This window comes from Cyclopterus lumpus, chromosome 17, assembly GCF_009769545.1.
Source record: "Cyclopterus lumpus isolate fCycLum1 chromosome 17, fCycLum1.pri, whole genome shotgun sequence".
Taxonomy (NCBI): domain Eukaryota; kingdom Metazoa; phylum Chordata; class Actinopteri; order Perciformes; family Cyclopteridae; genus Cyclopterus; species Cyclopterus lumpus.
In genome coordinates, this window is record NC_046982.1 from 9,812,530 (window position 1) to 9,840,161 (window position 27,632).

A 27,632-nucleotide genomic window follows, 5' to 3' on the forward strand; every position below is an offset into this window, starting at 1 on the left:
CCGCAGTCCGCTTTTATTCTCACACCCTACAGTTCAAACCAGAGCACCAAATAGTCTGTCAGTGTGTGCACTACATGAATACCTTTGCTGCACTTGTTGACCTTTGCAACAGGTGGTACCTGCAGGGATTATGCAGTAGCTGACAGAGCTGACGTGAATAGCCAATTGATTTCTCTCTGTGCGCCTTTGGTATTGTTCATACTCGCATTCACCAAGAATGCACAGTATTCCAAAGAAAAGTACAGTGTTGTTGCCTGGATTGTGTACTTTCAATGCACACAACAAACATTCTTACACATGCCATCTGTGTCTCTAAAGACCAGATTCCAAGGAGCTGAAAGGGTACAATATGTTCCTTCAGGGCATGGACCCAGCCACAAGCACCCAAAGGATCAGGCACCTTTGAGGCGACACGTCGCACAATAACTACGTTTTTGTAAATAAATTGACCTTAACTGTGTACCTGTTCCTGTGTCTGACCACAACATTTGACATTTGTGTTAGTCACATAACAATGAACATTTGTCTTTCACCTTCTGTGACGCCCTCAAACGGCCGCTAGGGTTCACTAAACACCAACAATGGGCAGTTCAGGGAGGTTGTCATTGAAAGCACCTTCTAAAACAGATGACATCATTTGAGTTTTCATTAACACGTGGTAATTCAACTGTTGATGCCATTATACCGTGGCTGACAACATATTAAGCATATATTTCAATGCGAGTATTTGGATAGAGCTTCTTAAGGCGAATCAAGCTTATAGGTCGTGAGAGGCCTCAACTGGAAGCACCTTGAAATGAATTAGCAGCCGCATACGCTAATTTAATTTAATGGTATTTGACACGCAGTCAGAGTCCCCAGTTAGTTTGATGCTTGAGCATCTTTGACACAATGACTGGTGAAAGTAAAAGCGCAGTAGTTTGCAAAGAAGTCACGTCCACCCCTCCCTCTGTCCCTCTCTCCTTTTTCTCTCGTCCCCCCCCCCTCTCTCTCTCTTCGTCTTCTCTACATCTACCCTCTACTTCTGATTGGTTTTCTCCTAACATAATTGGAGGCCACATTTGATATGCTCAATGTCATGGACAGGAATGAGGTTTCGCCGGCGTCTGCTGCCACCATGAAAAAGGAGGCGGCGGGCGGCAGTGGGTGCAGCCACATCAGCACACCAAAGGCTGCCGTGTCCAAATGTCCAAGAAGCACCAGCAGCCAGAACTGTCTGGACTCCGGTTCTCCCGAAGCACCGATCGGTAAGCAGCCCAGTGCGGCCAGCAACGTCGTAATGGACGAGACGGAGGACGGAGAAGAGGAGTCTAAGTTTCAGCATCCGCGGTTGCGCCGAGCCGGGGGGAGCGGCAGCGGCAGCGGCGGAGGTGGAGGAGGAGGAGGAGGAGGCAGTATTAGGATGAAGAACTTTACGCCAGGAGGGGGAGCCGCGTCCTCGGGTTCCAGGAGAAACTCAAACAAGGAGCCCAGCCATACGCACCCAGAGGACGCTCTTGCCGCTCCACGGCCCACTGGTGTCTCCAGAGCTACCGAGACCCAGACACCCTGTCCGGGCGGTGCTGCCCAGCGCGGCGAGACCAGCAGAGCATCTGGGGCGGAGGCGTCGGCATCAGCGGTCGCGTTAGAGGTTTTAAGCGCGACAGTGGGTGATGGTTGCAAAAGCGTCGCTCCAATTTCCAGTATGAAATGCAACAAAAACGGAGAATGCAGGAGGGACTCGGGTACCGGGAGCCTGCGCTCAATCATCTCCAAGCAGGAGAAGCAGACAGGAGGGTCGGGGAGGGCCGAGGACGGAGGGAGCGCCAAGCGAGGAGCCTGTAACTCGACTACCGCCAGCATGGACGGCTCGATCACACCAGGCGGGTCCCTGACCGGGGGGCACGGAGGGGAGAGCGCAAACCCCGGCACTACCCCCGTGTCCAGCGGTGCCCCCGAGAAAAGGGACTCCAAGGTGTCCTTCTCGAACGCACCAAGCCGGAAAGCATCGTCCTCGCTGCATGGCCCGACTCAGACTCAAAACCAGCAGCCGAGGAACTCTGTCACTTTCCAGAAGCCTGAGGATGGACCGCCAATTGTGCCCGCTGAGGACGCGGAGCCTCAGGGCAGCCAAGTCAGCTTCATGCAGCGGCAGTTCAGTAGTATGCTGCAGCCTGGAGTTAACAAATTCTCCTTGCGCATGTATGGTAGTCAAAAAGCAGTGGAAAGAGAGCAAGAGAGGGTAAAGTCAGCTGGAAATTGGATTATCCACCCTTACAGCGATTTCAGGTAAGAGCTGGGGCTGCCATTGGCCGCACGTTGAAAGTCATGAGGGGCCCGTGCGGCTCCTCATTGTCATCTTCAACTAACTTCATAGTGAGTTACCACTGCGACTCCATGGGAACACACATAATGTTCAAGGCTGTACGGGCTGCTGATGTTTCAGTTCACCCCTTTTGATTGAATCTGTAAACCAAAAGATTAGAATCGATGCACTGCTACGTGCTGCCATTTATCCCCCAAACAACCTGTTGTCAGGCAAATTGAGCAAAGTGTCCTCTCAAGGTTGCAAAGGAATCCTATCCCCGTCAACACGTAGCATGCCTGGGATGCTCAACATCGGCCTGCTAACACTTTCCCTTGCAGCACGCTCACATTCAACAAAGAGGACATCGCTCATTCGGGCTAATTAACAATGCCATTATTTTCCAAGGAACTGGTTAATATTCGTTGTAGTAAATGTGTATGCTCTGTGACAAGAGCCGTGCTGATAGGATGTAGGCTATGCGCGCGTCTGTGCGTGCGTGCGTATATGCGATGCACTCAGTAATGGAATGTCACCTTGAGCCAAGTGTGCGAAAACCTCAAGCATGCTCACTAGAGACATATCCGCCTGTCCGGCTCCTCGGATCCTGCATTTCAATGACGGATGCTCTCCGTTTATCACGCCTCACACACACCGATAACCCAGCTGGACGTTCAGCAGCTCATTTGTCATCCAAATATTTAGAGACATTTTACGAGCCAAGAAGGCTCCTCGTGACTCGAGCCTTTTTTTCTCCTTTCGACATGTATCAGTCGCGGAATGGCATTAAAACCCGTATAGGTTCTCCTCTCGGCTGGTTTCAGCACCACACAGAGTGGACAGCTCTCGTCTGTTTTGGAATCGACTCGCGCGTTTGAGCGCTACCTTCAAACCAGCCCTCCACAGCGCCATTCATGCTCGGCCCATTTGTATCACATCGCGCCGACTCAGAAAACCAATAGAGCTTAAACTTGAGACACGTCTTTCCAAAGCAGAGATGCAGTTTTACGACTTTGGACACCTTTCTCCTGCAATGCAAGCTCGTGCACGACGAGAATCTGTATAGCTGCCCTCTCCGTGATTCTCTAATTGACGCACATATAGTCAAAGTAGCAACGTTCCTTCAAACATTTCCATCGGGCGGTTATTGTTGTACCATGAAGTGAAGGAGCCAGAGCTTGTTGCATAAGTCGCAGTGTAATGACTCAGCGCTGCACCTGTCCTGCAGAGCTTCCTCTGACGGGCTCAAACCTCCCTACGTTACTCACTCTGTCCTATTCACCAAACTGCCACATCAGAACCGGTAAGAAGGAGCAAGACATACGCTTCCTGTGTTATACACAATGGACATGCATACTAGGATGTGTGTTGATAATACTTCTGCATACAATAGTTTGATCATAAGACGTCAAATTTACCCCAAACACATTACTATGAAGGTTAGAACAAACGTATCCCAATACATCGTAGATAAGGTGACATATTCAGTTTTGAAGAATTATCACTTTAAAACTCAGATTGGATTTTCATAAGAAAGAAATTACACATTAAGCTGGTAAACATTTTGCAACTATAATTCCCTGCACTTCCTTTTACTCATACACTACTGGGGTAAGTGTAAGTCAAGCCAATGCCAATAAAACAGAAGTTGCTGTGATATAACTTTGAAAATTATACCTGAAGTGTACATTCACTTTAGACTAAAAACCTAGCATAGCAAAACAAAATATTTTGCCACGAGCAAAGACAATCACACGATTATTTGTGTTGCATTTTAAGTATATTGTATGCATAGAGACATGTCTTAGCATCTCATTACATTCATGTTCAGGTTCAAGTGTAGCTCCTACTTTACACTTTCCCATCTTCAGTTGGGAAGTCTCTTTTGCTTACAGCAACTGCCTTTTCTTATCTGACTCTATTTGTGTCTCCCCTACACACATGCCTGCTAGGTTCTACTGGGATTTCACAATGCTGCTGTTTATGGTGGGCAACCTGATCATCATCCCCGTGGGCATCACCTTCTTCAAGGAGGAGACCACTACGCCCTGGATCATCTTCAACGTGGTCTCTGACACCTTCTTCCTCATGGACTTGGTGCTCAACTTTCGCACTGGAATCATCATTGAGGACAACTCAGACATCATTTTGGACCCTGAAACCATTAAGAGGAAGTACTTAAAAACTTGGTTCATTGTGGACTTTGTCTCCTCCATCCCGGTGGATTACATATTCCTCATAGTGGAGAAAGGGATTGACTCGGAGGTGTACAAGACTGCTCGGGCCCTGAGGATCGTCCGCTTTACCAAGATCCTAAGTCTCCTGAGGCTGTTGAGGCTCTCCAGATTAATACGCTACATTCACCAATGGGAAGAGGTAAGAATAGCATAGTTTCATGACTGTCCCTCCGTACATATTAGATTAACTCTTATCACACAACTCTGAACCAGAGGAAAAAACACCCAATCTACTCTGTGATAAAAGGTCACTGATTCGCCTCCAATAGGCAGATTGTTGGCTTGTGACCAAACCAACAATCTGCCTCTCTGTCTGCTCCGAGCAGCCTAGCTCTCCTCTGCCAGGAGGCTCGATATTAATGTTCTCACCTGCCACCTGGTGAGAAATGTATCATGTCAGCAGGATGTTTGAGCTTTAACAAACTTTTCATTCTAATTACTGTTATTGTCACACAAGCCCCCCTACCCAACTGTCTCCCTGTCTGGCCTGATAGTCCCACAGGCAGCATCAGGCGGTCTAATAAGCAGCCTATTACCAGGGAAAACACAGTTAATCAATTACGGTGCCGGAGGAAGAGCAGGTGGGGTAGAGGGTGATGATAATATGCAGCACTAGGGCTGTTGACTGTGATTATATATGTCACTAAATGTTCATTTAAAAGGATTGGAGAGGTTAGGTAAGATGGCATTTCCTCAGAGGCCTGACTGATAGACTTTGGATATGAAGATGGGTGCTGTTGCTATAGGTAGTGCCCTGAAGACTGAACTCAACGACCCAGTCCTGCCCTTCCTGGTCACTCAGTTGTTATTTACTGTGCGAGGCAGAGATTTTGTCAAGGCCCCTTTTGTCGGACTCCTTCCTCAAAAGAAGGAGGGCAACCTGGGAGACAGGAGGTCCGACAATGTCACAAACTCACTCGGCTTTTCGTCCGTGCCAGTATTGGCAGCCCGATGTTGGCATTTTGCAGTAGTGAGCAGCGCAGTGGGGCTCGGCTGCAAACTTGACCTTTGGATAATTGGATTTCTGAAGATATGATGTGATGTGGTCACACATACACAAACAGTGGTGCATGATGGGAAGTGATACTTGGCATGCATGGAGAATGAGACGCGGACACAGGAAATGCCCACTTTCAAAAGCCCAGTCTGTTTGACATTATCTGTCATTTTGAAAATCCAAGAATCTCAACCCTAAACTTCATTAAGTTCCTGTAGCTTTCTTGGAGCTGTCCATGGTGCTGACCGCTTCCATCAGCCAGCACAACACAACGGTGTACAGTACAGTTTCTCTCATTGATACTCAATGACAACAATATGACAAATTATTCTATTTTGTCAGTTGGTGATTGTTTAAAAACGGACAATGAAAACTCAATCAAGGTTAAAGATGCATTTAGATAAATCAGCACATGGGGTTCATGTCCAGTCTCATTAAGAAATGACCCATTTATTTAACCTTTCTACATGTCTTACTATGAAACGTTTTGTATTTTCTACAGATTTAGACCGTATAAAGAGCTTTGTGGTATTAAATGCCATTAAGCACCAACAAAGGGTGTTTTCTCGATGTCAGTCAGGTGATAGAAGATTGGCCTAAGTGACTGTCCAGTGACTCAGAATGATTGATGTGTGAGACGAAATCGACTATCAGTTGTTAAGGATCATGATGGTCCCTATCCATCACTCTGTGTGTTTGAATTTGTGTATGTGTAGGTGTTGGCATGTCTTCTGCATGTGTTGCTATATCAGTGTGCCTGCAGGCTTGCATGAGTGTTTTGTGTGAGTCACTGGACTCTGTGTGCATGTTTGAGCCTCTGATTGATGTCATGTGTCTCTGTGTAACAAATGTCTTGCTGCTCCTGCTGTGTTTGATTTGGGGCTGATGGGAACCTGTCTCCCCCTACTCATTAATCAAACTTGGTATAATCCAAAGGAGACTGTGGAGCTGAGTGGGAAGCCAGTCCAGGCTGTCACTGAGATGTGAATTCAATGTCTAAAGTGACACATATAGGAAAGCCATCTTCACAGAGTTCAAATAGCAACATCCAACATATTCTCTATCTCTATATGTCTCAGCCCAGTTTGAACTCTCCTCCCTGTCTTATTGTCTCCCTCCAGATATTCCATATGACCTATGACCTTGCCAGTGCGGTGATGCGGATCTTTAACCTGATTGGTATGATGCTGCTGCTGTGTCACTGGGACGGCTGCCTACAGTTCCTGGTTCCCATGCTGCAGGACTTCCCCTCAGACTGCTGGGTGTCCCTCAACAAGATGGAGGTATGTGACAGGGAATCATGCCTGCGCATACAAAGTTGCACATATCACCCCTGAACTGGATTTGCATCTTTTATTCTGTGTTGATTGGGAAAGAACTAACGGTGGTCACAGAATATTGATTCTTTTCTGACCGCCATCTGAAAATATTGGCTGGATGTCAATCAATATTTTATGACCATGATAAACTCTTTTTTGTCTTGACTAAAACAGAAACCCCTGTGCTCTAGTAAGGACAGTGGAAAGGCTCAATCTCTGTATGAACTTTTTCATTTTAAATATTATTATTATTATTATAATTATTTAAATGTTACGACCAGAAAATGCTTTTTTTTTTTACTGTCAAATTATCTATTTGCCACACAATTAAATCTGTTGGTAGTTTAGTCTATTTTAGTATTGGAGGAATATTGGTTATTCAACAAAGAGGGACATTATTTGAGATTGAGCCTTTGCAAAGGAAAGCATTACTAAATATAGGTTCTGACCATTGAAAGAAGATTCATAGTCGACAGCCACACCAGCAGTGCTAATCTCAGCCTGCTAACAAGCTCACAATGATAATGCTAACATGCTGATGTTTAACAGGTATGATGTTAAACACATTCACTAACTTAGTTTGGTGTGTTAGCATGCTAACATTTCATATTCAGCATTAAACATCATTAGTTTTACAGGTACTTATAAACCAGAATATTGGACCAATTTAATTGTGACTTGGCGCTACATGAAAAGTCAGAGTAACATCAATGTCAGTAGGCTTCTTCTTCTGAGGACCAAGCATGCCTTTAAAACATTTCATGGCAATCCATGCAACATACATTTATTCATTTTATTCAGTCTGAACCAAAGGGACCTGCTAACATTTCCACCCCTAGAGCCATGCGACGAGTGTGGCTAAAACGATGGGATCGTCTAGGTTCGCTGCAATCATTATATATACTGTAATTTTGATCAACATGGTCCGCTTTGAAAACAGTGTATTGTACATTAAGGGCCCATTATTATCCTCATTATGATTGTTGCAATTATGCTATTACTGAATCAGGAGGAAAGGTCAGTGTTACTAAAAATTACAGAAAATTATTCAAATCACTGGCTTCTGCAGAAGCACTCGACCAGTGGGTCAGACAAAACAACCGTGGGATACCAATAAAGAAGCTGTGCAAAATAAACCGGAGAGATTTAGGCACACCTCTAGATCCCTCCGTACCTCATCTTCAGCATGGTGGGCTGATGACAGGGAAGATAAAAGGGGAAACAGAGGGATAGGAAGGTGGTATCACCTGGCAGCTGGGCTCTTTGTTGCCACGTCTCTCTCAGAGAGATAAAAGCTGGTTGTTTGTCCTGTCTGTGAGCCTTTTATTGAGTGAGGGGAGGCCACACTAACCCAGACACGAGACACAGGTCTAAATGTGCTTTTAAACAGATAGGGTCCCGTTCCCCGACATTGGCAGGGTCTGCAACGACAATTTATACATTTAAGAATTACAGTATTTCATTGATGACAGAAGAAGCTTTTGTTTTTATTGCTGTACAAAAGTAATTCCTGTTCAGCACGTTGATGTGGTGATGAATGAATGTCCTCTCTTTCATGTGGGTCAAAGGAAAGGAAGTTGTCTTTGTTTATTGTGTCAGACATTCTGCAGTTCTACTGGCCCTATTTTTGACAGTGTTTTTATGTTATCAAAAACATCATCACACATTGCCTTTAACTGCATCCTTCAACTCTTTGGCCTCCACTGAAATACATTCACACAAACATGTACGTATGTTTTAAAGCAAAACAAATACTGAATCCTTGTATCCATGTATTTTCTTAAAAAAACACACGCTGAAACAGTAAAAACCGAAAAGTAATGAGCATCTATTTTGATAAATGATACATCTTTCAGTCATTTCTCAAACATCCACAGGTTCCTGCTCTCCCATTGTGATGATTGGCTGAATATCTTTGGGTTTGGGACTGTTGGCCTGACAACATAAGCAAATTGAAGACGTCATCTTGAGCTCTGACAAATTGCTTTTTTATGCAAAATGTTTTGACATTTTGACATCAAACAATTAATTAATTAATCGAGAATATATTGGACGTATATCATTTATTAATCAATATACTGATCTGAAGCTTTACGCTCATCTATTAATATGGTCTTCTTTTATTTCCTGTAGGGTAAGGACTTAAAGCACTGCAGGCAAAGCAACCTGAACTTCAAGAGAACTTGAATATTTCTGCTTTTATAAACTTACATGACTCACAAGAGGACAACCTTGTGCTGTGTGTAGAGCTTACAGTCTAGGGTGATGAAGTTTGAAGTTGACAGGCCACTGATTCCTCCATCGCTCTCTCTAGCTGTATAATCAAAGACAGTCCGTCTCCAGAGAGCCGTCACTCTCAAACCAAAGAGCTGCTCTGGCATGGTACAGGCTGCCTACAGCCATCTGAGACCGCCCCCTATTGAGTGGCTGACAACTTGTAACATTATCCAGTGTGTTGCAGCCAAGCTATCTATCATGCCTCGCACCCTGCAGTGGCACTGGTGGTGTGGGGCCCAAAGGCAGGACCCATGGAGGGCGTTGAGAACACTGTAACTTTGGATGACATCCACCAACCAGTAATTGGATTCAGTCAAACTTGTAATACCTCAGAGAACATAGGTTGTTTTTTTAGTGCACCCCAATTCCGTCCATGTATTTCATTTGGTTTATATTTAGCATTAGCTTTATACAGCTTTGTCAGCCACATAGTTAATCTCCATTATAGAGTGCGGTTTGGTGGCACAGCCTCGCTGCATCGGTGGAGGCGACAAGGTAATGATCGTGAGAGCAGCGCTAACTGACAGACACATGGTGTTTGGTTTCAGCTCTGTAATTACACCTGTGTGTGTGTACCCATCCCTTACTGTATCCACATCAAAGAGATGTCTCTTTCTTATTATCCCCTGCCGCCATCAGCGGGAGGAGGCTTTGCAGTACACTGTTTTGATCCCTCAGAGAAGATAAGCCTGAAGATGTTTGGTGTTAAATCACTTTATTTACTCACCGCACCTAGTTTGACCAAACGGTATTACTGGTCTACTGCTGGACTTGCAAATTGAATATAAACTACTCACAAGGTCTGTAAAGGAATATACTGTAAACATGAAAAGTGAAAGCTGCTCCCTCTGGAAATGGACTAGAAATGAGGTGGTGTTTGTTTCCTGGGCGAGGAGAGAAAAGATGAGATTATCTCAGTCCCAGAGGAACTCAAATGTTTTTGTTCTGAAGAATCACTCCGTGTTGAGTAGTGCTACAAGCAAGCAAGAAGTGCAATTACTATGCTTAAGACTTCCTTAGGAAGCAGTGAGCTTATTGTGTAAATGTTGATGTTCTGGAGACAGTCAGTTGATTTTTCCTCTGCTTCCAGTATAGCTAAGCTAAGCCAGTTGACCATCTCTAGTTTCATACGTAATGCCTCTCATGTTGTGTACTCCCTAAGATTTTGAACCATAAACATACATTTGGGTTCAAATTGATAACAACTCAAACCATCTACACAAGGAAGCCAAGGATAGAATATGTTGAGATGCTTTTCTTTTGGCCTTTAAATGAACTGTTGAGGGATGAGGATGCCTTGCTTTCCACATTCCACCCCAACACACACTCACTGAGGCAGAGCAGAAGAAAGAAAGAAGGAGACACAAAGAGAGGAAGCAGAAGAAAGGAAGAAAGAGACACAAAGAGAGGAAGCAGGAGGCAGAGCTGACAGAGGCTTAGCTACATGTGTGTTGATTATCTTTTGATATTTCTCCAGCTTATCAGCCGTATGATACACATAGAGATTCAGTCTGATATAATGCATTTTCCATTATCTGCTTCTTCCCTTTCTCTTTTATTTCCTCCATCCCAGCACCGATCAGTCCTTCAGCCAAAGAAGTGTGAAGTGATGAGACTGGTAATAGGGTTAAAGTTCATCTTCTGTGTTGGTCTCTGGGTGCACTTTTTGTCATTTGTAGCTCTAGGGATGGCTGCGTTGGTGGGTTGGTCCACGACATCGATCCAGACCGAAACAACTATCTGAGGGATTGCTATAGAAATCTGTGCAGCCATTCATTGTTTCCCAGAAGCTGAATCCTAAAGATTTCGGTGATCCCCAGACCTCTCCTCTGCAGCCACCAGGACATTGACATATGTGTTTCATAGTGAAATGTCTTGACAACCACTGGATTACCATACAATGTGAACCAGATGTTCCCGTCTAATACTCATCAGACTCAGTCGTACTTTGTGCTACCTGTATGCATGATAACACTCTTAACTGGTGGTAACAGAGGAACAAGAGGATGAAGACACTGATGCTTTTGAACATACTTTATGCATAACCAGACAAAATAAGGACTCTTTACCTCACCCAACACTATCTATCTTACCTTTTTGCTTACACCATCCTCACACAAGTGAACTTTGTAATTCTGCCACACACATATCTTAACACTTTAGTTCTTGTGACAAACCCCTGATGAACCTTTCTGATATATGTTTTCAAAGACCTTTATTCTGACATCACCCTCTGTCTAATGTTTCACTACAACTTGCTTAAGTTAGGGCTAGAATTTTGTTTTTTTTGTTTCTTTTCAATGAGCATTACAGCCTCACAGGGCTGTCAGTGTGGCTATAAACTCCCTTGAATTATCACACACTCTGAGCTAAGTGCTGGTACATTTGGTTACTTCTGTAAGGCACAGGACTAACCTCGGGTCATTCTGTTTGGCAGGTGAAATATACGCGTGACAGGAGGCCTGCTGCACAGCGAGGCCGCAGCAGCGTAAACAAAGAGGCATTTTAGGACAGTGTAAGATAAATTTAAAGCCCTTTGTGTTATCAGCCAACTTCAAACAGACTACCTGTAGCTGATGGTGACGCTGATTACCAACAAAGCAATGGACAGTTCCCAAACTGAAATCTCTGGGGAGGGCTGTTGAGACTGCTATGGAGTCTCTTTCTCCCTCTGTCTTGCCTGTGCTATTTCAGAATAAAAGTGCTCATCATTCATCTATTATTCAATCTGTCTCTTTCTGTTTTCACATATACCATTTAGCCTTAGCCCACTTGGTGGAGCTGTATTTATTTTTGGACATTCATTTTCTCTTTGCTCGTGACGGAGAAGTCCTTATATCACTGTGTGGCTCTTTAATGTTGTGTCTCTTAGATCAGAAGAGACATATAAGACACATGCTGTTTGCATTTTGTACATTTGCTCTCTAGTTCACTCCTTAAGAAGTGTTGCAAATAGGGATTTATTTAATTGTTGACACATTTTTTGTTATTGATTTATACATAATCTATTCAATAAAATATCAACAACTTGTGAAAAGTGCCTGTTGCAATTTAAAATAACTTTACATGCAACTTTTCTACCTCAAGAAATGTGGACATTTTGGAGGTGGCTTTAACAAGATAGTGATGTTGCTGATTTAGTTATTTGACATAAGTTAGGGAAAGGAAAGCATGTATTATAATGTGATGACACATCCACTAATAGACTTCTAATGCTCCTCTATAAGCTATAAGAGGGGATATAGTTGATTGCCTTTGCTGAATGCAGACTGTAACCTATAGCCTGCTACAAATATAATGAATAGGAGTGTGTGTGCCAGGAGCCATGATAGAAGATTGGTTGTGCCCTTTTGAGCCTCTAAGAGGTTTTTAAGAGGCTGTTTTAAATGTAATTCTTCCACGGACACAAGCAGCTTTACCAATAGAGTTTCATTACACAGGATTGTAGTTCCCCAGGTAGAACGATTAAAATTAAACCCCAAAACCTGGACTTCAACCCTGGCTTTTGGCTTTACCTTCATGCAGAATTTGATAACCATAATTGGCATCAGCTGTGTGGTGAGGTTGAGGTCACCACAGTTGGAGCTAATGAAAGCAAAAAGGGAAACAAAGGGAGCTGGTGGACAAAAGAATCAGATCAATCGAGCTTGTTCGAATTTCTCATTCACACCTCTCTTTTGTGGCGAAAGGTTTTGGCTGAAAGCTGCAGTGGCATAACACAAAGCCACTATTTACATTTAGGACAGTGTTGATGAGATGTTGTCAAAGTAATCGAACAACAGGGGAAATGCCTCTTGATGTTTTCTTAACTCAGGACCTGAGGTATACCCCTTTGTGAGTCTCAAAACAAGCAGCCTGGCGGCCGCTGCCTGCCTGTCACCGCCTGATGTAGATTCCTATTCACACAGCTCTGAAAGGGCATATTTAATGACCTCTCATTATCATTTCTCTCTTAGGAAATAATTTCTAAACCGTCTCTCCTTTACTGATTAGGCCTCGAAGGGATTCCCCTGATGTCGTTTCCTCTTTCTCCCTTTTTTCCTTCTAATGCAACTCTGTCTCTGGAGTTCTCATTTGTATAAGTGCTTTTCCACGACCCCGCTGTCCCCAAAGCTTTTCTTCGGACTCTCTGCCACCACTCTCCCTCAAAACATGCCTTTTTATGTAACATTGATGTGTGTTAACTATTTGCTTATCTCCCTTTCCCCTCTCTCCACAGAATGATACCTGGTCAGAGCTGTACTCCTTTGCCGTATTCAAGGCAATGAGCCACATGCTGTGTATTGGTTATGGCCGGCAGGCCCCGGAGAGTCTTTCAGACATCTGGCTGACCATGCTGAGTATGATTGTAGGAGCGACTTGCTATGCTGTTTTTATTGGCCACGCAACAGCACTTATCCAGTCCCTGGACTCCTCCAGACGGCAGTATCAGGAAAAGGTGAGGAGCTTCATTACATCACCTTTGTCCCATGTTCTCAAACCTTTTGCTGTTTCCTGTTAACCTCTTAATACCCAGTTTTCCACTTTTATTTCCCCTCGAAGGAAAAGATTGACATTTTAGGAAATATTTCCTTTCTTGCAGAGATAAGAAAATCAGTACAACTCTCATGATTCTACAATAAATATGAAACTACCATCACCAGCCAGTGAACATACGTTTGCATAAAGGGGAAATCCACCAGCATCTCCAGAATTGTACAGATTTAAAGTTTGTGAAAAAAAGGTCACTGGTCTCTGGTCCATACTCTGTACTTTGGTTTGGTTTTCTGTGACGGTTTCAATTATGCTTGGCTGATCACAGCGGTAGTTTTGTGCTGATTTACCCACTTGTGGGCCAGTGCAATTAAAGAGCTCCCATTAGTGGTCAATATTAAAAATGATCTTAATTGATCAAAACAATGTTAGAGCTTGTTATTTTTCTTTCTTCTGCTGTGTCTTTGTTAGTGACTAGCTGCAGCTGATGTCACGTTATTAAATATTTGCTACTGATTCATTCAATATCAATTTAACTGTTTAATTTAATTGTAGGCTCATCCATCATGTATTTAAAATGCAGGATTTGATAACCATAAACATGAGTGGACATTTTTTGTGTTGTACAACAGCCTAGTGTAGCTTCAGGTCATACAACTTTGCTTTGTGTTATGACTCAACTTATATATTATATATATAATACTGAATACAGTTTAAACACTCTTATGTGGTCATTAGGTAGTATTCTTCTTTGTAATTCTGAAACAAGGATGGGGATCAGAGCAGTGCTGCAGCAGTGGCCTGTTGTGGTAACGGCACAGCCTCTCTGTTTCCAAGCAGAGTCTCGCTGGCTGGGGAGCAGGGGGGGGGTGTTGCTATTTCTCAGCAGCCAATCAGAGGCTGCGAGTGTGTTCGGCCAGGTAGAGCCACGTCGCCAGGGGCTGGCCGTATGTTTGTGTGGGGGCTGATGTGGGAGAGAGAAAGAACTAGACATTGAGAGAGAGAGAGAGCGAGAGAGAGAGAGAGAGAGAGATAGTGTGTGTGTGTGTGTGTGTTTGTGGTTGTGTGGTATAGTGTCCCCTTGGGCAGCAGTAGAATTGATGAGGCAGCAGACCTGTGTGTCCTGCCAATGTCATCCTGAAGGTGACGTAAGCAACCGTGGCTGCCTCTCTTTCTCTCTTCCTGATCACTCATTCACTGACTCTCACTCTACCTGCACCCTGTATCATCTGTTTGCATCTTTAACTATCCCTCTTTTCTCTTTTCATCCACCTTTAAAATATTTCTACCTGCTTTTTCAGTTGTCTCCCATCTTTTATCTTATCTCTATCCATCTCTCCTCTCGTTTCAATCTGAATTTCTCTCTTTCTTGCTCTCCTCCTCCCTCCCTATCCTCTCTGTTGGTGGTGTCCTTGAGAGGTGCAGTGCTACTGCTAACTGTCTGCTACAGGGAGCAAGGCGAGGGGGAGGGGAAACCTGTAGGAGATGATAGGGCCTCATTGTCAAGTCCTGGTGCACTGTGAGATATTTGAACACTGTCTGTTTCACATAGTTTAGAGTGTTTTTGTTTGCGTTTTATCTTGCTAGCATTGTTTGGAACTTCCCTAAGGTTTCTTCCCAGCCATGTGGTTGGCCGCTTGGGTATAAATCATTTCCAAATAAAATGCTTTGACTGCTTATACTCTTGCCTTAACTGTGTCCCCTGAATGATGGTTAAAAGGCTAGAGAAAGATCTGTTGTGTTTTATCTGTGAGGAATGGGTTCTTCCACAATGGTGCTCACTGTGTCCAAGAATAATACCATTACTCTGCCCTCTTTTCTTGTTCCTGATGGTTTAAAGTTTTCATCTCAGCTTTAAATATGCAGTTACATTTGCCCCATAGGCAGTAGTGTCTTATGTATTTAAGAGCTGTGATGAGTTGTATAAATTTAAACTGCCTCTATTTTTATTCAGATAAAGGATAAATTAAGAAGTAAGAAACAAACACGTTTTTACATCAGAAATGTGTTCATAATATTTGTTCATATTTAGATATTTGCTAATGCATCGTCCCCCCATCCCAGAATATGTTTTTTCCGCTGAGGGCAGGAAAGTGCATTTACCCAGAAGTATTTTTCTGACCAGTTGTCAGATTTTCCTTTTTCCTCGTGCAACGTCTTTTTTCTGCTGCTCTGTGAGGATTAGTATTTGAGCTGAAGACGTTGTGGTTATTAAAAAAAACTTGTATGGCAGAAAAGTGCCAGCCATGCCAGTGAGGCTGATGCCGATGCTGCTGGGTGAATTTGCCATGCCAGATCGGACCGTGAGTGCCATTTTTATCGTTTGGAGAGTGTTAGCAAAACAAGCCTGCTGGCAGTCTGTTACAGCTCCAGTGAGGCTCGAGCTAGCGTTGTGTGGAGGTTTCCATTTCAGCCCGGCAGTAATGTCAGACTCACATGGCATGCTAGTTGAATTTAGGGAGAATCTGGCTTGGTGGCTTTGGTGCAGAGACCTATGAGTTATTTATACATATAACAGTGCACACTGACACACAACAGGAGGGCACAGAGACCTCAAATAAAAATAAATAGTTTCACTTGTGCCACCTTTAATGCACCTTTGGAAACAATGCAAATGACTAATTCAGGCATGTGTTTCGGGTGATCACAGTTTTTATTAAAGATACACATCAGAATTCATGTTTGTTGATATCCAACCTTCAAACGTACATGTTTGTCCAGTAGAAACAATGTTTTTGGTGCATTATATTCTGACATTACCCTGTTTTATGTAATCCGTTGTGAGGTCAATAGAAAATGCAGCATTAAAGGCCCCTCAGACTCCAGGGTGCACAAACACACACAGAGGTGTTTTCACTTATTTTGGTGTTATGTATTTTAATAAGTGAAACCAGACACAGATACACTATTTTAAACCAGCTGAATCCATTATAGTAATGTTAGTATTGGATTTTATTTAGATGCAACTCCCAGGTATGGTGGTTTTGCAGTCAGCTATTTTGCTTGCAGTCTGTTGACAATTCTGTCGTTGTTTTCACCAAGTAGGCCAATTGTCACTGTCAGAAATTCAAGAAATATCTTCAAATAGAAGGCTGACGATTTTCAGACTTGGCTACTTGTAATTAGGGTGTATCAATATGACGTGACTGTGTGGGCATGTAACACTGTGCTTTGCTGACATTTGGCCAACCCTTGTTTTAATTTAAATGCACCTGTTTGGGTAGGAGAGGATGCAACAGAGCAGGAAGGATGCTGCCTGGCTGCAGTGAGTGCAAGAACAGTGACAGAGTTTGAGAGTTACAGTCAAATGTTGAATAAAAGGCTATAATTTACACCTTTGTGGAGGGCTGTTGTTATCCTGCTAGCCATGCTAGCGGCAACACTTAATGTTGTCTGTTGACACAGCTTTTGGATGCACTCCGTGATATTTTACAAATATCCTATTGTTTATTTAATTTAACATTATAACTACATTTAGTTCAGAGTTTTCCTGAAATTACCCAGCGTCTACAATAGATAATGTAACAGCATTCGTTTGGAAGATTTGTCATATGAGAGCCATTTTTAAGAGCAGACAGGAAAATCACAGGTGTTACTAATAACATAAACGAGATCAGCATGCACAACCAGGACCATGAAATTGGAGCAGCTAGATCCAGTTCAGCCATAACTAAATATATTATTTACACCTGTGCTATTCATGCTGTAACACATCAAAATGTCGGTACCACTTTATAATAACTGCACAGAAGCATTAGTTAAGTATGAATAAACACTTCATTCATCATTTATAAATTAAGTATTATACAATGCTTCAGCGGGCAGTTATTATAAAGTGTTACGAAAATGTCTTATGCCTGTTGGCATTCATTATATTTAACGCTAATCAATAAACACTTGAGATAACCGGGCTTCCCTTTACTTCACATATTGTGCTTTTGTAATATGCATCAGACAATAGACATGGTCATATGACTTTTACATTACATTACATTACATGTCATTTAGCTGACGCTTTACACAGATACACTTTTTGCATCAATTATCATCACTTAAGGGTCTCCCATGGGGTTTACATTGAATCAGTGTTACTCTCTTGTAGAGAAAAACAAGAAGAAAGAGAGCAGACATCAGCTCCCTCTCCTTGCTGCTGACTTCATCAACAACAGTGATCTGTCTTCTCTTAGCCAGTTTGTCACTGATCGCTCCAATTATCCAGAGCCAGGCTGACTGTGCAAAGATAGTGGCTGGAGAAATTCCTACTCCATCGTCTATAACAAAAGCAGCATCCCTGCAGCCATAAATAATATTCACTACTGTCGTAGAAAGTGTGTCTGATGAACAAACCCTTATCTGCCTCCTTTAGTCTTCACTCCCTTTGACTGAATTGTAGGAATATCAGTGTTTCCTTAGAAGTCTCATTTCATTTAATGAGACTTTGTTCTGTGTGAGACCCCACAGTGTGTTGGTCCTCCCTGTGTACACATCTCTGAATTGAAGAAAGGAAATACAAGCTCTGACTTACACCATCTGATTTTCTTCTCTTTGGTGAATGTGCTGCATAATATAATGAGGCGATTTAGCAGGGAATTAAGTGAATGAATTATACATCCACATGGCCGTTTGGGATGAACCCAAATTAGAATTTCCAATGGAGAGAGGTTGTGGGATGAATGAGGAGAGGTAAGGAGAGGAGAGGAGACAAAACGAAATGAAACGAAACGAAACGAAACGAAACGAAACAAAATTAAACGAAACAAAATTAAACGAAACAAAACAAAATTAAACGAAAAATAAGAAAACAGTAGGAAAGGAAATGATAAAAAGCTGATAGCTATATTGGGCAGCAGTTAATGGGTTTAAAAGTGTACAAATATAATCAAAGACAAAACTCCCCTTAAATCTTTGTCTGAATAAGAAACCTCTAAATGCAAAAAAGTTCCCAAAAGCAGAAGTTTAAATGACAAAATGTTCAACGAGCGTTTTGCTGCCGCATACACTGTCATCACAGTGTCACAGAAATTGATGTTATTTTCACTCTCATTTGGGGATTTCGCAGTCCCATGTGGGTGCTGTGACACACCGGCCAAATGATTGCTCCCTCTCCTCTGGAGAGATTTCGGGTTGGCCCGGTGACAATCGATACGCCACAATGTGTCAAGTCATTAAATGCCACCATCTAAGTTCAATCACATGGGCTTTCGCTGCCTCGTTCATTCAGACTGAGCCGAGTCACAATCGAACCACAGCTGCTTGGTTGCTGCATCTCTGTGGGGCGCGTGAGGTTTCCCCTCGCTGCCCCTCACCTCCACTTTGTTCACAATCAGCATTTCTACTCTATGAAAGGCTCACCAGCTGCAGCGTTAGCTTTGACACGTCGGGTAAAGAGTTGTGACATAGGGTCATTTCTCCAGGCTACTCTCCATCTGCAGATGTCAGGAAGCAGAGTCACTCATGGAGGTGAGACATTGTGTTGTGTAACTCCAGAACATCAGAGGTGCTGTGCAGCTGTCCAGGAGACTTCAACTTGCGTAGATGCTAAATTATTCAAACGATGCACGTTTGGTTTATTTTTGTTTATGTTATATGGCAGAAGGAAGCATCGTGCGTGACGGTATTAGTCAGAAGCACACATTGCTTTTTTTTCTGGGCAGAGTGACAAGACTTTTCTTGTCTAGCAATGTGGGTTCATTGTCTATCAACATCCTCTCAGCAGAAACAGTATATGGTAATCCTACATACAGGTCAGAACATATTAGTTTTCACCGTTTTGATCTGTTTTGACTCTTTAATCTAGTCCATTGGATTTTAAATAGAATAGAGATGCTGAGGCTTTAAGATTTGACCACTGACTGTTCCTCATGTGGGATGCGTTAGAACCTTCACAGACTGCCAGTATTATGGAAGCTTTTTCTGGATTAGACTTTTGGCTTCATCGTGGAGGTGGTCAAACACACCTCCAGCTATGCTGGCAGCTCTGAGGCTATACTTGAGCATGTTAGTATGCTAACATTTTGTAATTAGAGGAGAAAGTACAGCTGAGGCTGATGGGAATGCCACTAGTTTGGCAGGTATTTGGTTGTAGACCAAAGTATTGACAATGTCAGGAGATCAGTTGTCACAAAGTTAGTACAAATAATCCTTCTCTAAAAACCTCTAAAACCCTTAAAAATAAAGTGTCTCCTTAACATATAGGCACAAAAGCAGTTCACTTTCTTCCTCCTACAAAAAAACACTACGATTCATCTGATGTGGATGTAATGATTAAAGCTGAGAGTCAGCACTTTAACCCCACAGGTTTAGTTTCATAGCAAATCAGACAATGCAACAACATGATATAATTTTCTGAGCACTGTAAATACTGTTAGTCAGTCCTGCAGTTGAGATAATTTAGTTGCTGTTGCTACTGAATTATATGAAATGGTACTCACAGTTCTGTTTAGTTTTAGGTGCACGGACAGTATCAGCTCGAAACTATAGTGGGGTGCTTTTTAGCTGTGAATTAGTGCACTGCTGTCAAGAAAGTCAGAAATTCATTGCCTTTTACTGCAGGATTCTCCACGTGTGCACACATATTCAGTTATGTTCATCAAGCAATCTTTGTTAGCCAAATATATATATCTCTTTTGGAAACTAGGGAGCCAGTCTGTCTGTCTCTGAGTACAAACAATCTCCAATTTATACATTTATATTTTGCTGTTGAGGATCCCTCGCTCTTAGTGTGTAGCTGGGTGTACCTCAGTGTTTTGCTCAGGGCCTTTGTTAGGATTCATGGCTGCTGATGCAAAATCACCTAAAGCGAGTCGTGTCTCGTTACTCTGACGCAAAGCTGCTGGAAACATTGTCACGAGATATCACTTGATGGCAGCTGAACGTTTTTTATGGTGTTCAACGCGCAAGTGTTAGAACCGACAGGGCAGAGGCGGTTTGGAGGAGGACTGTCCTCAGTCCCTGAAAGTTGTGAGTACACAGAAGCAGGTGCTCGCCCGCTGAGCTGTCACTGCCTCTCAAAAGTGTGTTTCAGACAGCTTTATGGGTGCAGGGTGCAGTAGTTTGTCTTATTAGGCTTTCCATTTGAGCTTGGTTGAAGTGCAAACAGTTGAACAAGCAAAGTACGAGGAGAAATCTTTCTCTCTCACCAGCTTACTGTTTGCTCGATTCACCGCCTCTTTGAATGGATTGCGATTAGCATATCTCAACAACAGGAGCTGATTGTTTGTGTTGTTGCCATGTTGGTCCCCTCACTTTCTATTGATCTGGCATTGATTAACTTTGAGGTAGCATAAGGGAGTGTGTGTTACTTTCACTGAAGGACATGTGCTTGCACTGTTTTGTGCAGTTTGCATTGTGTTTGTTGAGTCATCCTTCAGAAACATACCTTGTTTATTTTCATTGATAAGTTACATTCTCTATGGAGGCCATAGCTTGTGTTGCTGTTGAATTGTAATGCACTATCATGACAGGAGTTTATACTGTACTGTTTTGTCCACCCAATAATGAGGTCATTATAAAATGGCCATATATTTTAATCAGGCATTTCTCTAAAACAGTTTTAGTACAAAGGGACATTATAATCTTCATAAGGGTAAGATGTACTGCCAGGCTGTTTCATTAGACTGCGAACTGAGTCTAGGTATCAATTAATTTTTTGGAGCTTAACCAAATGTCATGACAAAGATGATATTTTTCTGTTCTTAGAGGTGTCTACATACATCCAATTATCTCTGCATACTTGCTGTGTGTGAGTTGTAATTCCTGCTGTGTACATTAATATTTGTTTGTAACAATATGGCCGCATACTTGATCTGATGCCTTGTGCTTTACAAAGCGTGTCTGTTTTTAGCTGCGGAGAAACACATTTGGTTCTGTAGTGAGTATTTAACAGCATGTATTTGTGATTTAACTTAAAAAAAACTACAGTGCCCATTCTCATAATGAAGAAACATATCACAGTGTGGCTCATTGATGTGTCTTTTGATATTTCTTGGACAACAATGGAGCTCTTTGGCACAGACGAGTCAGCTTTATCAGGCTTTGACTACACAGACAACACTTGTTGGTGGGATCAATGCATTGTTGGTTTTGGATCCTCTTCATGGGATTTTTCTGCTAATAAGAACAATACAGAATATCACCAGACTTAACACAATTAAACATTGTTACAGCGGGAAACCTGTCAGAATTATTATGTGCACTGCATTAACAAAACATTATCTCTGTCCATCTCGCTCCCTCTCAGTACAAACAAGTGGAGCAGTATATGTCCTTCCACAAGCTGCCTTCCGACTTCCGACAGAAAATCCATGACTACTATGAGCACAGATACCAAGGCAAGATGTTTGATGAGGAGAGCATTCTGGGAGAACTCAGCGAGCCCCTCAGAGAGGTGAGACACGCAATCTCCACATATGAAGTCTTACTGAAGTATCATTTTGGTGTTTGAGATACTTGTTTGGTTTTGAAAATACAAAAAACACTTGCTTTAAGCCTTGGAGTTAGTTGTCACATTACCTACAAGATGAATATTTATACTAAAATCCCTGAACTCAGCATTTCTACTTGACTGCAGTGTAGCGCTGCAGTTGCACATTTGACAGATATTTCTAACCAAACAATGTGTCTTTTCTTAGGAAATTGTGAACTTCAACTGTCGTAAGCTGGTCGCATCCATGCCGCTGTTTGCCAACGCAGAGCCGTACTTTGTGACGGCCATGTTGACCAAGCTGCGTTTTGAGGTATTCCAGCCACATGATTACATTATAAGGGAAGGCACCATTGGGAAGAAAATGTACTTCATTCAGCACGGAGTCTGCAGCGTCATCACAAAGGGCACTCTGGCAATGAAACTTTCTGACGGCTCTTATTTTGGAGGTAGGACACAGTTTCTGGCTTACACTTTTTTTTCTTTCTCTTTCCTCACTTTGTTTCTCTGATGGGGACATTTTTAGCCTTTTTAAATTTATTTTTAATGCTGATCCACTTTATCCTTCCTCGTTTCAGAGATCTGTTTACTAACGAGGGGCCGGCGAACAGCCAGCGTGCGAGCAGAGACTTACTGCCGACTCTACTCTCTGTCTGTGGACCACTTCAATGAGGTGCTTGAAGAATATCCCATGATGAGACGCGCCTTCGAGACTGTTGCCATTGACCGTCTAGACCGCATAGGTAACAAGTTCCTCCAGTGAATGCTTACATAAGATAAGAGGCTGACAAATCCTCTAGTTTAAAGTGACTGTATAGCTCACACCAAGTTGAGGGTGCAACAACTTTAAAAGGGATGGTGCAGGTTCTGGGGATGAAGCACATTACTTGTCCGCATGACCGAAGGTTTCAGCTACTGATGAAGTCAGACATATGACTAGCAGTACAAACACAGGTAACAAAAATAGGAAAAGAGGAAAGTACAGGGTGAAACATCCATTTTCCTTTAGGGCCTGTTCTGCTAGAGGATATACCTGACTTGAAGGACATCCATCACATGCCATTTCTAACACATTTTGATCTACCTTTCCAAATCCTTTTGTTTCCATCCATGTCCTCTTTTCCCAGTCCTTAATAATGAATCCATTTATTTTTTCTGCAGGTAAAAAGAACTCTACCCTGATGCACAAGGTTCAGCATGATCTCAACTCTGGTGCCTTCAACAACCAGGAAAACGAGCTGATCCAGGAGATTGTCAAGTATGACCGTGAGATGGTGAAACTGGTGGACCTGCAGCGACCGCGGGCCATGTCTATGACCCCGTCCATCGGCGGTATCTTTGCTCCCTCTGGACAGTCGCAGTCGGGCTCCGCTATCGCCACGCTTCAGCAGGCTGTGGCTATGAGCTTTTGTCCTCAAATGGCAAGTCCACTGGTGGGTCCAGGGACTCTGCAGTCTCCTCGTATGGTGCGACGGTTCCATGTGATGCAGAACCTGGCCAGCCCAGTCGCAATGTCTCCTCTTCAGTCTCAACCCCCTCAAACATTAGGAGGGGCGTTTGGATCTGCAATCTCCAGCCCACCGGTCCAAAGCCCGCTTGCAGCTTCAGGACGGACTTTCCAGTACATGGCAAGCGCAGGACCCTCTGGTTCCCAATTGTCCCTAGTACAGCATCATGCACCCAGCCCCACACAGACCCAGCATAGGCCTGCCTCACACAAGAGCACCCACTCCCTTCATGCAGGTAGCTTGAGCCAGGATACCCGGGCCATATCTGCCTCCCAGCTTTCACTTCCCCAGGAGGGAACACAACAAGCTGCCTCTGCAGCCCCCAGCCCTCCACCATCAACCCGCACTTCCAACAACTCTATCGGTCCCCCTCAGCCACCTCACCCCAGCCTGCCAGGGCCCTCAGGGGTGGGGAGATTGGCAGGAGCTCAACAAAGGGTGGTCTTTGCCTCCACACCCCCTCCCGGTGGACCTGCTGGAATAGGGGCAGTAGCAGCAGCTGCTGGATCAGGACCTCCAGACTCTGGAGTTCCCAAGAAAGATTCAATTGTCAGCCTTCCAGAGCTAGACTCTGCCAGATCCCGGCTGTCTTCCAACTTGTGACCCTGGTAGAGTTCAGGAAAGAGGCCTTTTTTTGTAGGAGAATCTGTTTGTTTTTGGTCAGTCCAGCTGATCTGTCAGCTTGCTAAATGACCAATCAGCTACCGCCAGCAGCACCAGTCAGTGGACCTGGATGTACTGTGTGCTGGTGTCAGCAGAAGGAAAAGAGCAACTCAACGTCTTTAGACACTTGGAGGAGTCTATACAATTAAACTAGTATAACTTAAGGTGGAACTGGTTTAGTCTACTGTGCCAGCAACTTTAGTCTTAGTATCACCCCTTACACTCTGCTTCCAAACACCTACTGTATATCGCTGTCTTTACTGTAAAGATATGAAGAAAAGTATGATTTCCGTAACTATTGCATACTGTGTAGAATCCATGCAATGCAATCTAGCAGGAGCTGGACTTAAAAATGAAAATCAGGGACTTGAGGTCAAATGACAATGACATTTTAAGCGTTTAAAAAGTGTTTTGAGTGTACCTTTTCTGTATAAGCTGTCGTAGCAAAAGAACACATTGCTCTTCATATTGTTTAAAATAGTAGTGAAAATAGTGTTTTAGACCGCTGGTCGATCTTACATCGATGTGTAAATAGTTGATGAAAAAAGTTCTGAGGGATATTATATTCATTGTATCTACCCAAACCAAAGTTGAGCTTGAACACAAAGTCTGGTTGTGTCTGTATCAACTAAAAAAGAAACATAGAAGAAAATGCCATTTATTTAACTGCCTTGATTCAACGTTAGAAGCCATATATTTGGTTTGTGTGTATGTATATATGTGGGTGTAAGTTTGTGTGCATGAGTTTGTTGGTACGTTTTGGTTTGATTTCCAGAGAATGGACTTGCTTTGTCAAGTGCGATTGGTTTCACATGCTGACGGCAGCACTGACCTGTTTCCATGAAACATCGGGGAGGCGGTCAGCTGTTTTGTCAGCGCACTGATTGTAACCCTGAAGGCAAAGGTGGTTAAATATTTTGAGCTTTATCAAAAGGAAACATTTGTGAACAACCCATACTGTATACTTGCTTGTTTTTGTCTAGGTTTATTGATTAACACATGCAATATAATTCTGCAATACTCTACCCCGCCTATATATAAATATATATGAATATAAATATCTTTACATATGCTGTACAGGAAGGTTTTCCTTTTGTTTTCTTTTTAATGTGAAATCTTAAAGAATCCAGCAGCTATTGTGGCTTCACTTGAAGTATTGTAATCCAGTGACCATGTTGTTACCTTAACCAAAAATGTTGGGAGAGAATGAGAGGACGTGCAGTGTCATTTTCATTAAAACAGATGGGACAAACTTCTCAAAACTGGTTTAGAGTCACAGGAGGAAAAACACTTTAAGTTCACCAAGTCAGATCCTCAAAAACGTCACTTTAAAACCCATTTGAAGATATTAAATTGTAAGATTAATGGGGGTGGGCAATATGGGGCACAAAGGCCTTAGTTGTAAACACTCTTTGCTAGTCTCCATATGCCCTATATCACCCAAAACTCCCATGAATGTCTCAACATTTTGATCCACAACATACCCATTGTTAAAATTTAGGGATTGGGTTTAGGCTTTGATTATCTTTGTTCTAAATATTCTGATCCTGTTGAACCTAAAAGCCTTCTCTTGCTGAATGTATGCCATATGAGAAGGTAGACAGCTAATCAGATATAAACTGCCATGTAAATAAAGGGACACAGATTTAAAGAGGCTTTTATGATGCAAGGGGTTTGTGGCCATTGTTGTATGTGTTGCTGAGTGTCTGTGCGATCTTTTTAGGTTTGATGATGTTTCTCTGGGTAGAACGTTGCTGTATTTAACCTGTATGTTACCCCCACATCCTATCCCCAAAACTATCACGAGAGGATCCCTTTTTGTTTATTGTTTATTGATGTGGGCGTGAATGAGCGTGAGTCGTAACCATTTTGAACTCCTCGGTCAAAAGCAAACATTGAGGACATTCAGTTAGCCACCTTGCACTTCGACCTTGAAGTCAACCTTACAATCGATGCTCTATTCTCTTAAAGCGAGTGCAGTACTTCTTCTGGACCCATTATCTGGTTAACCTATAAAGGACAAAAAGTGAATCCAATTGGGAAAGAAGGCAGCTGATTCAATGCGTTAAACAAACACTGCGTTCAACTTTTTCAGCTCTGAGCATCGATCCAGAGCCACACTGTAAAATCGATGTAATGGACATTTCACTCAGGTTTGCTACCTTTTTAGAAAGATCTATTGATTGCCGCAGCGTGGCTGCTCATTGATTTATGTAGTCTTCTCCATCCTCCCATAATCAACTTGTTGATTTAACTATGCTGAAAGGTTCCCCTTGAATTTTGATTGGCTGAGAAAAACAAGGATCTATCGAGTGGAGACACAACCCTCAGATTGTTATTAATGAAACTCACGGTCGTTTTGATCACTTTGAGAGCTGCTTCAGTCCTGAAACAATGTGTAAGTGATTGTTTTATCCAAGGGCTTCATTATATGGCTTATAAACCCTGGCTCATTGTCACTCTATAGTGGCCACATTTTCACTTTCCATTTGATCAGTAACATGCACTAAACCTTGTTCATTGTCGTACCTGGGTCTCAGTGCTGCCACCCACTCCATCAGCAGCATGGGAACTTTGTATTGCTTGTTTCCTACGGGAAAGGTAGATGCCAAAATACCAATACGATTGTGAATGAATCCTGTCCATTTGAGTTGATAGCTGTTGTGTGCTTCAATACTGTTCCAGTGCAATGAGTTGGTCATCTTCCCTATTCCTTTGTGCTAATACCAGAGTTTGCCCTATTAAGCTGCTATCAGGACTGTGCTGATATTATTTGAATGAGTCCACAGTCAGTGAAAGCAAGATGGAAGGAGAGTTAATGAGCTAATGTTTCAGGCAATATCAGGCACCGTGTTTCATTACATCCATCCAGTAAGATACTGTAGTGTGTAATTCACTCCCACTCAAAGGATGGCATACCCGACACTTTGATCAGTACCACTCTGTTTCAACCCTCAGCCATGAAGCTGATGCAGCCCTGGCCAAGCACATACTTCTCTGTCAGTTATCTGTTTTGTTTCTGTGTCACAAGTGTGTTCAGTCAGTTGGCTTACAGCCACTGTCGAATTGTGTGTGTGATATAGCGCTGTATTTGCCTGATGACGGGGGGTTCAAAGTGCGATTGTCTAACGGTTCTTCTTTTGGACCTTGCTGTGAAGTGGGATTTAAATCCCTCGTACATGTTTGACACTGACTGACAACTATTGAGAGTATCTAAGTTCCACACCTCTCATTCTCGCTGTACCAGATATTAAAGGTACTGAATGCCTTGGTGTTGATATGTTAGCAAATCAGGGTATTCTTTTTGTCTGTAAAAGTGTCTTTGATTTATCAGTATATTTGATTTGTTTATTGTTTTTGCAACGTGCCCCATGCACACGGACTGTATATACCTTGTGCCTAGTATATCTAGTTTCCACAGTCTATTTTTGTGGTATGTATGTGCCTGTAAA

The 27,632-nt window shown here is 42.9% G+C and overlaps 1 protein-coding gene across 1 annotated transcript; it reads left to right on the forward strand.

The window, feature by feature from the left end:
- The first annotated feature begins 1,066 nt into the window (after nucleotides 1–1,066).
- On the forward strand, nucleotides 1,067–24,120 carry LOC117746680 (potassium/sodium hyperpolarization-activated cyclic nucleotide-gated channel 2-like). Its single transcript, XM_034555967.1, has 8 exons — nucleotides 1,067–2,268; nucleotides 4,237–4,660; nucleotides 6,640–6,801; nucleotides 13,334–13,552; nucleotides 21,827–21,973; nucleotides 22,218–22,458; nucleotides 22,588–22,752; nucleotides 23,171–24,120. Exons 1-8 carry the CDS (start codon nucleotides 1,067–1,069, stop codon nucleotides 24,118–24,120), a joined length of 3,510 nt encoding a protein of 1,169 aa, XP_034411858.1.
- Nucleotides 24,121–27,632: the final 3,512 nt, after the last annotated feature.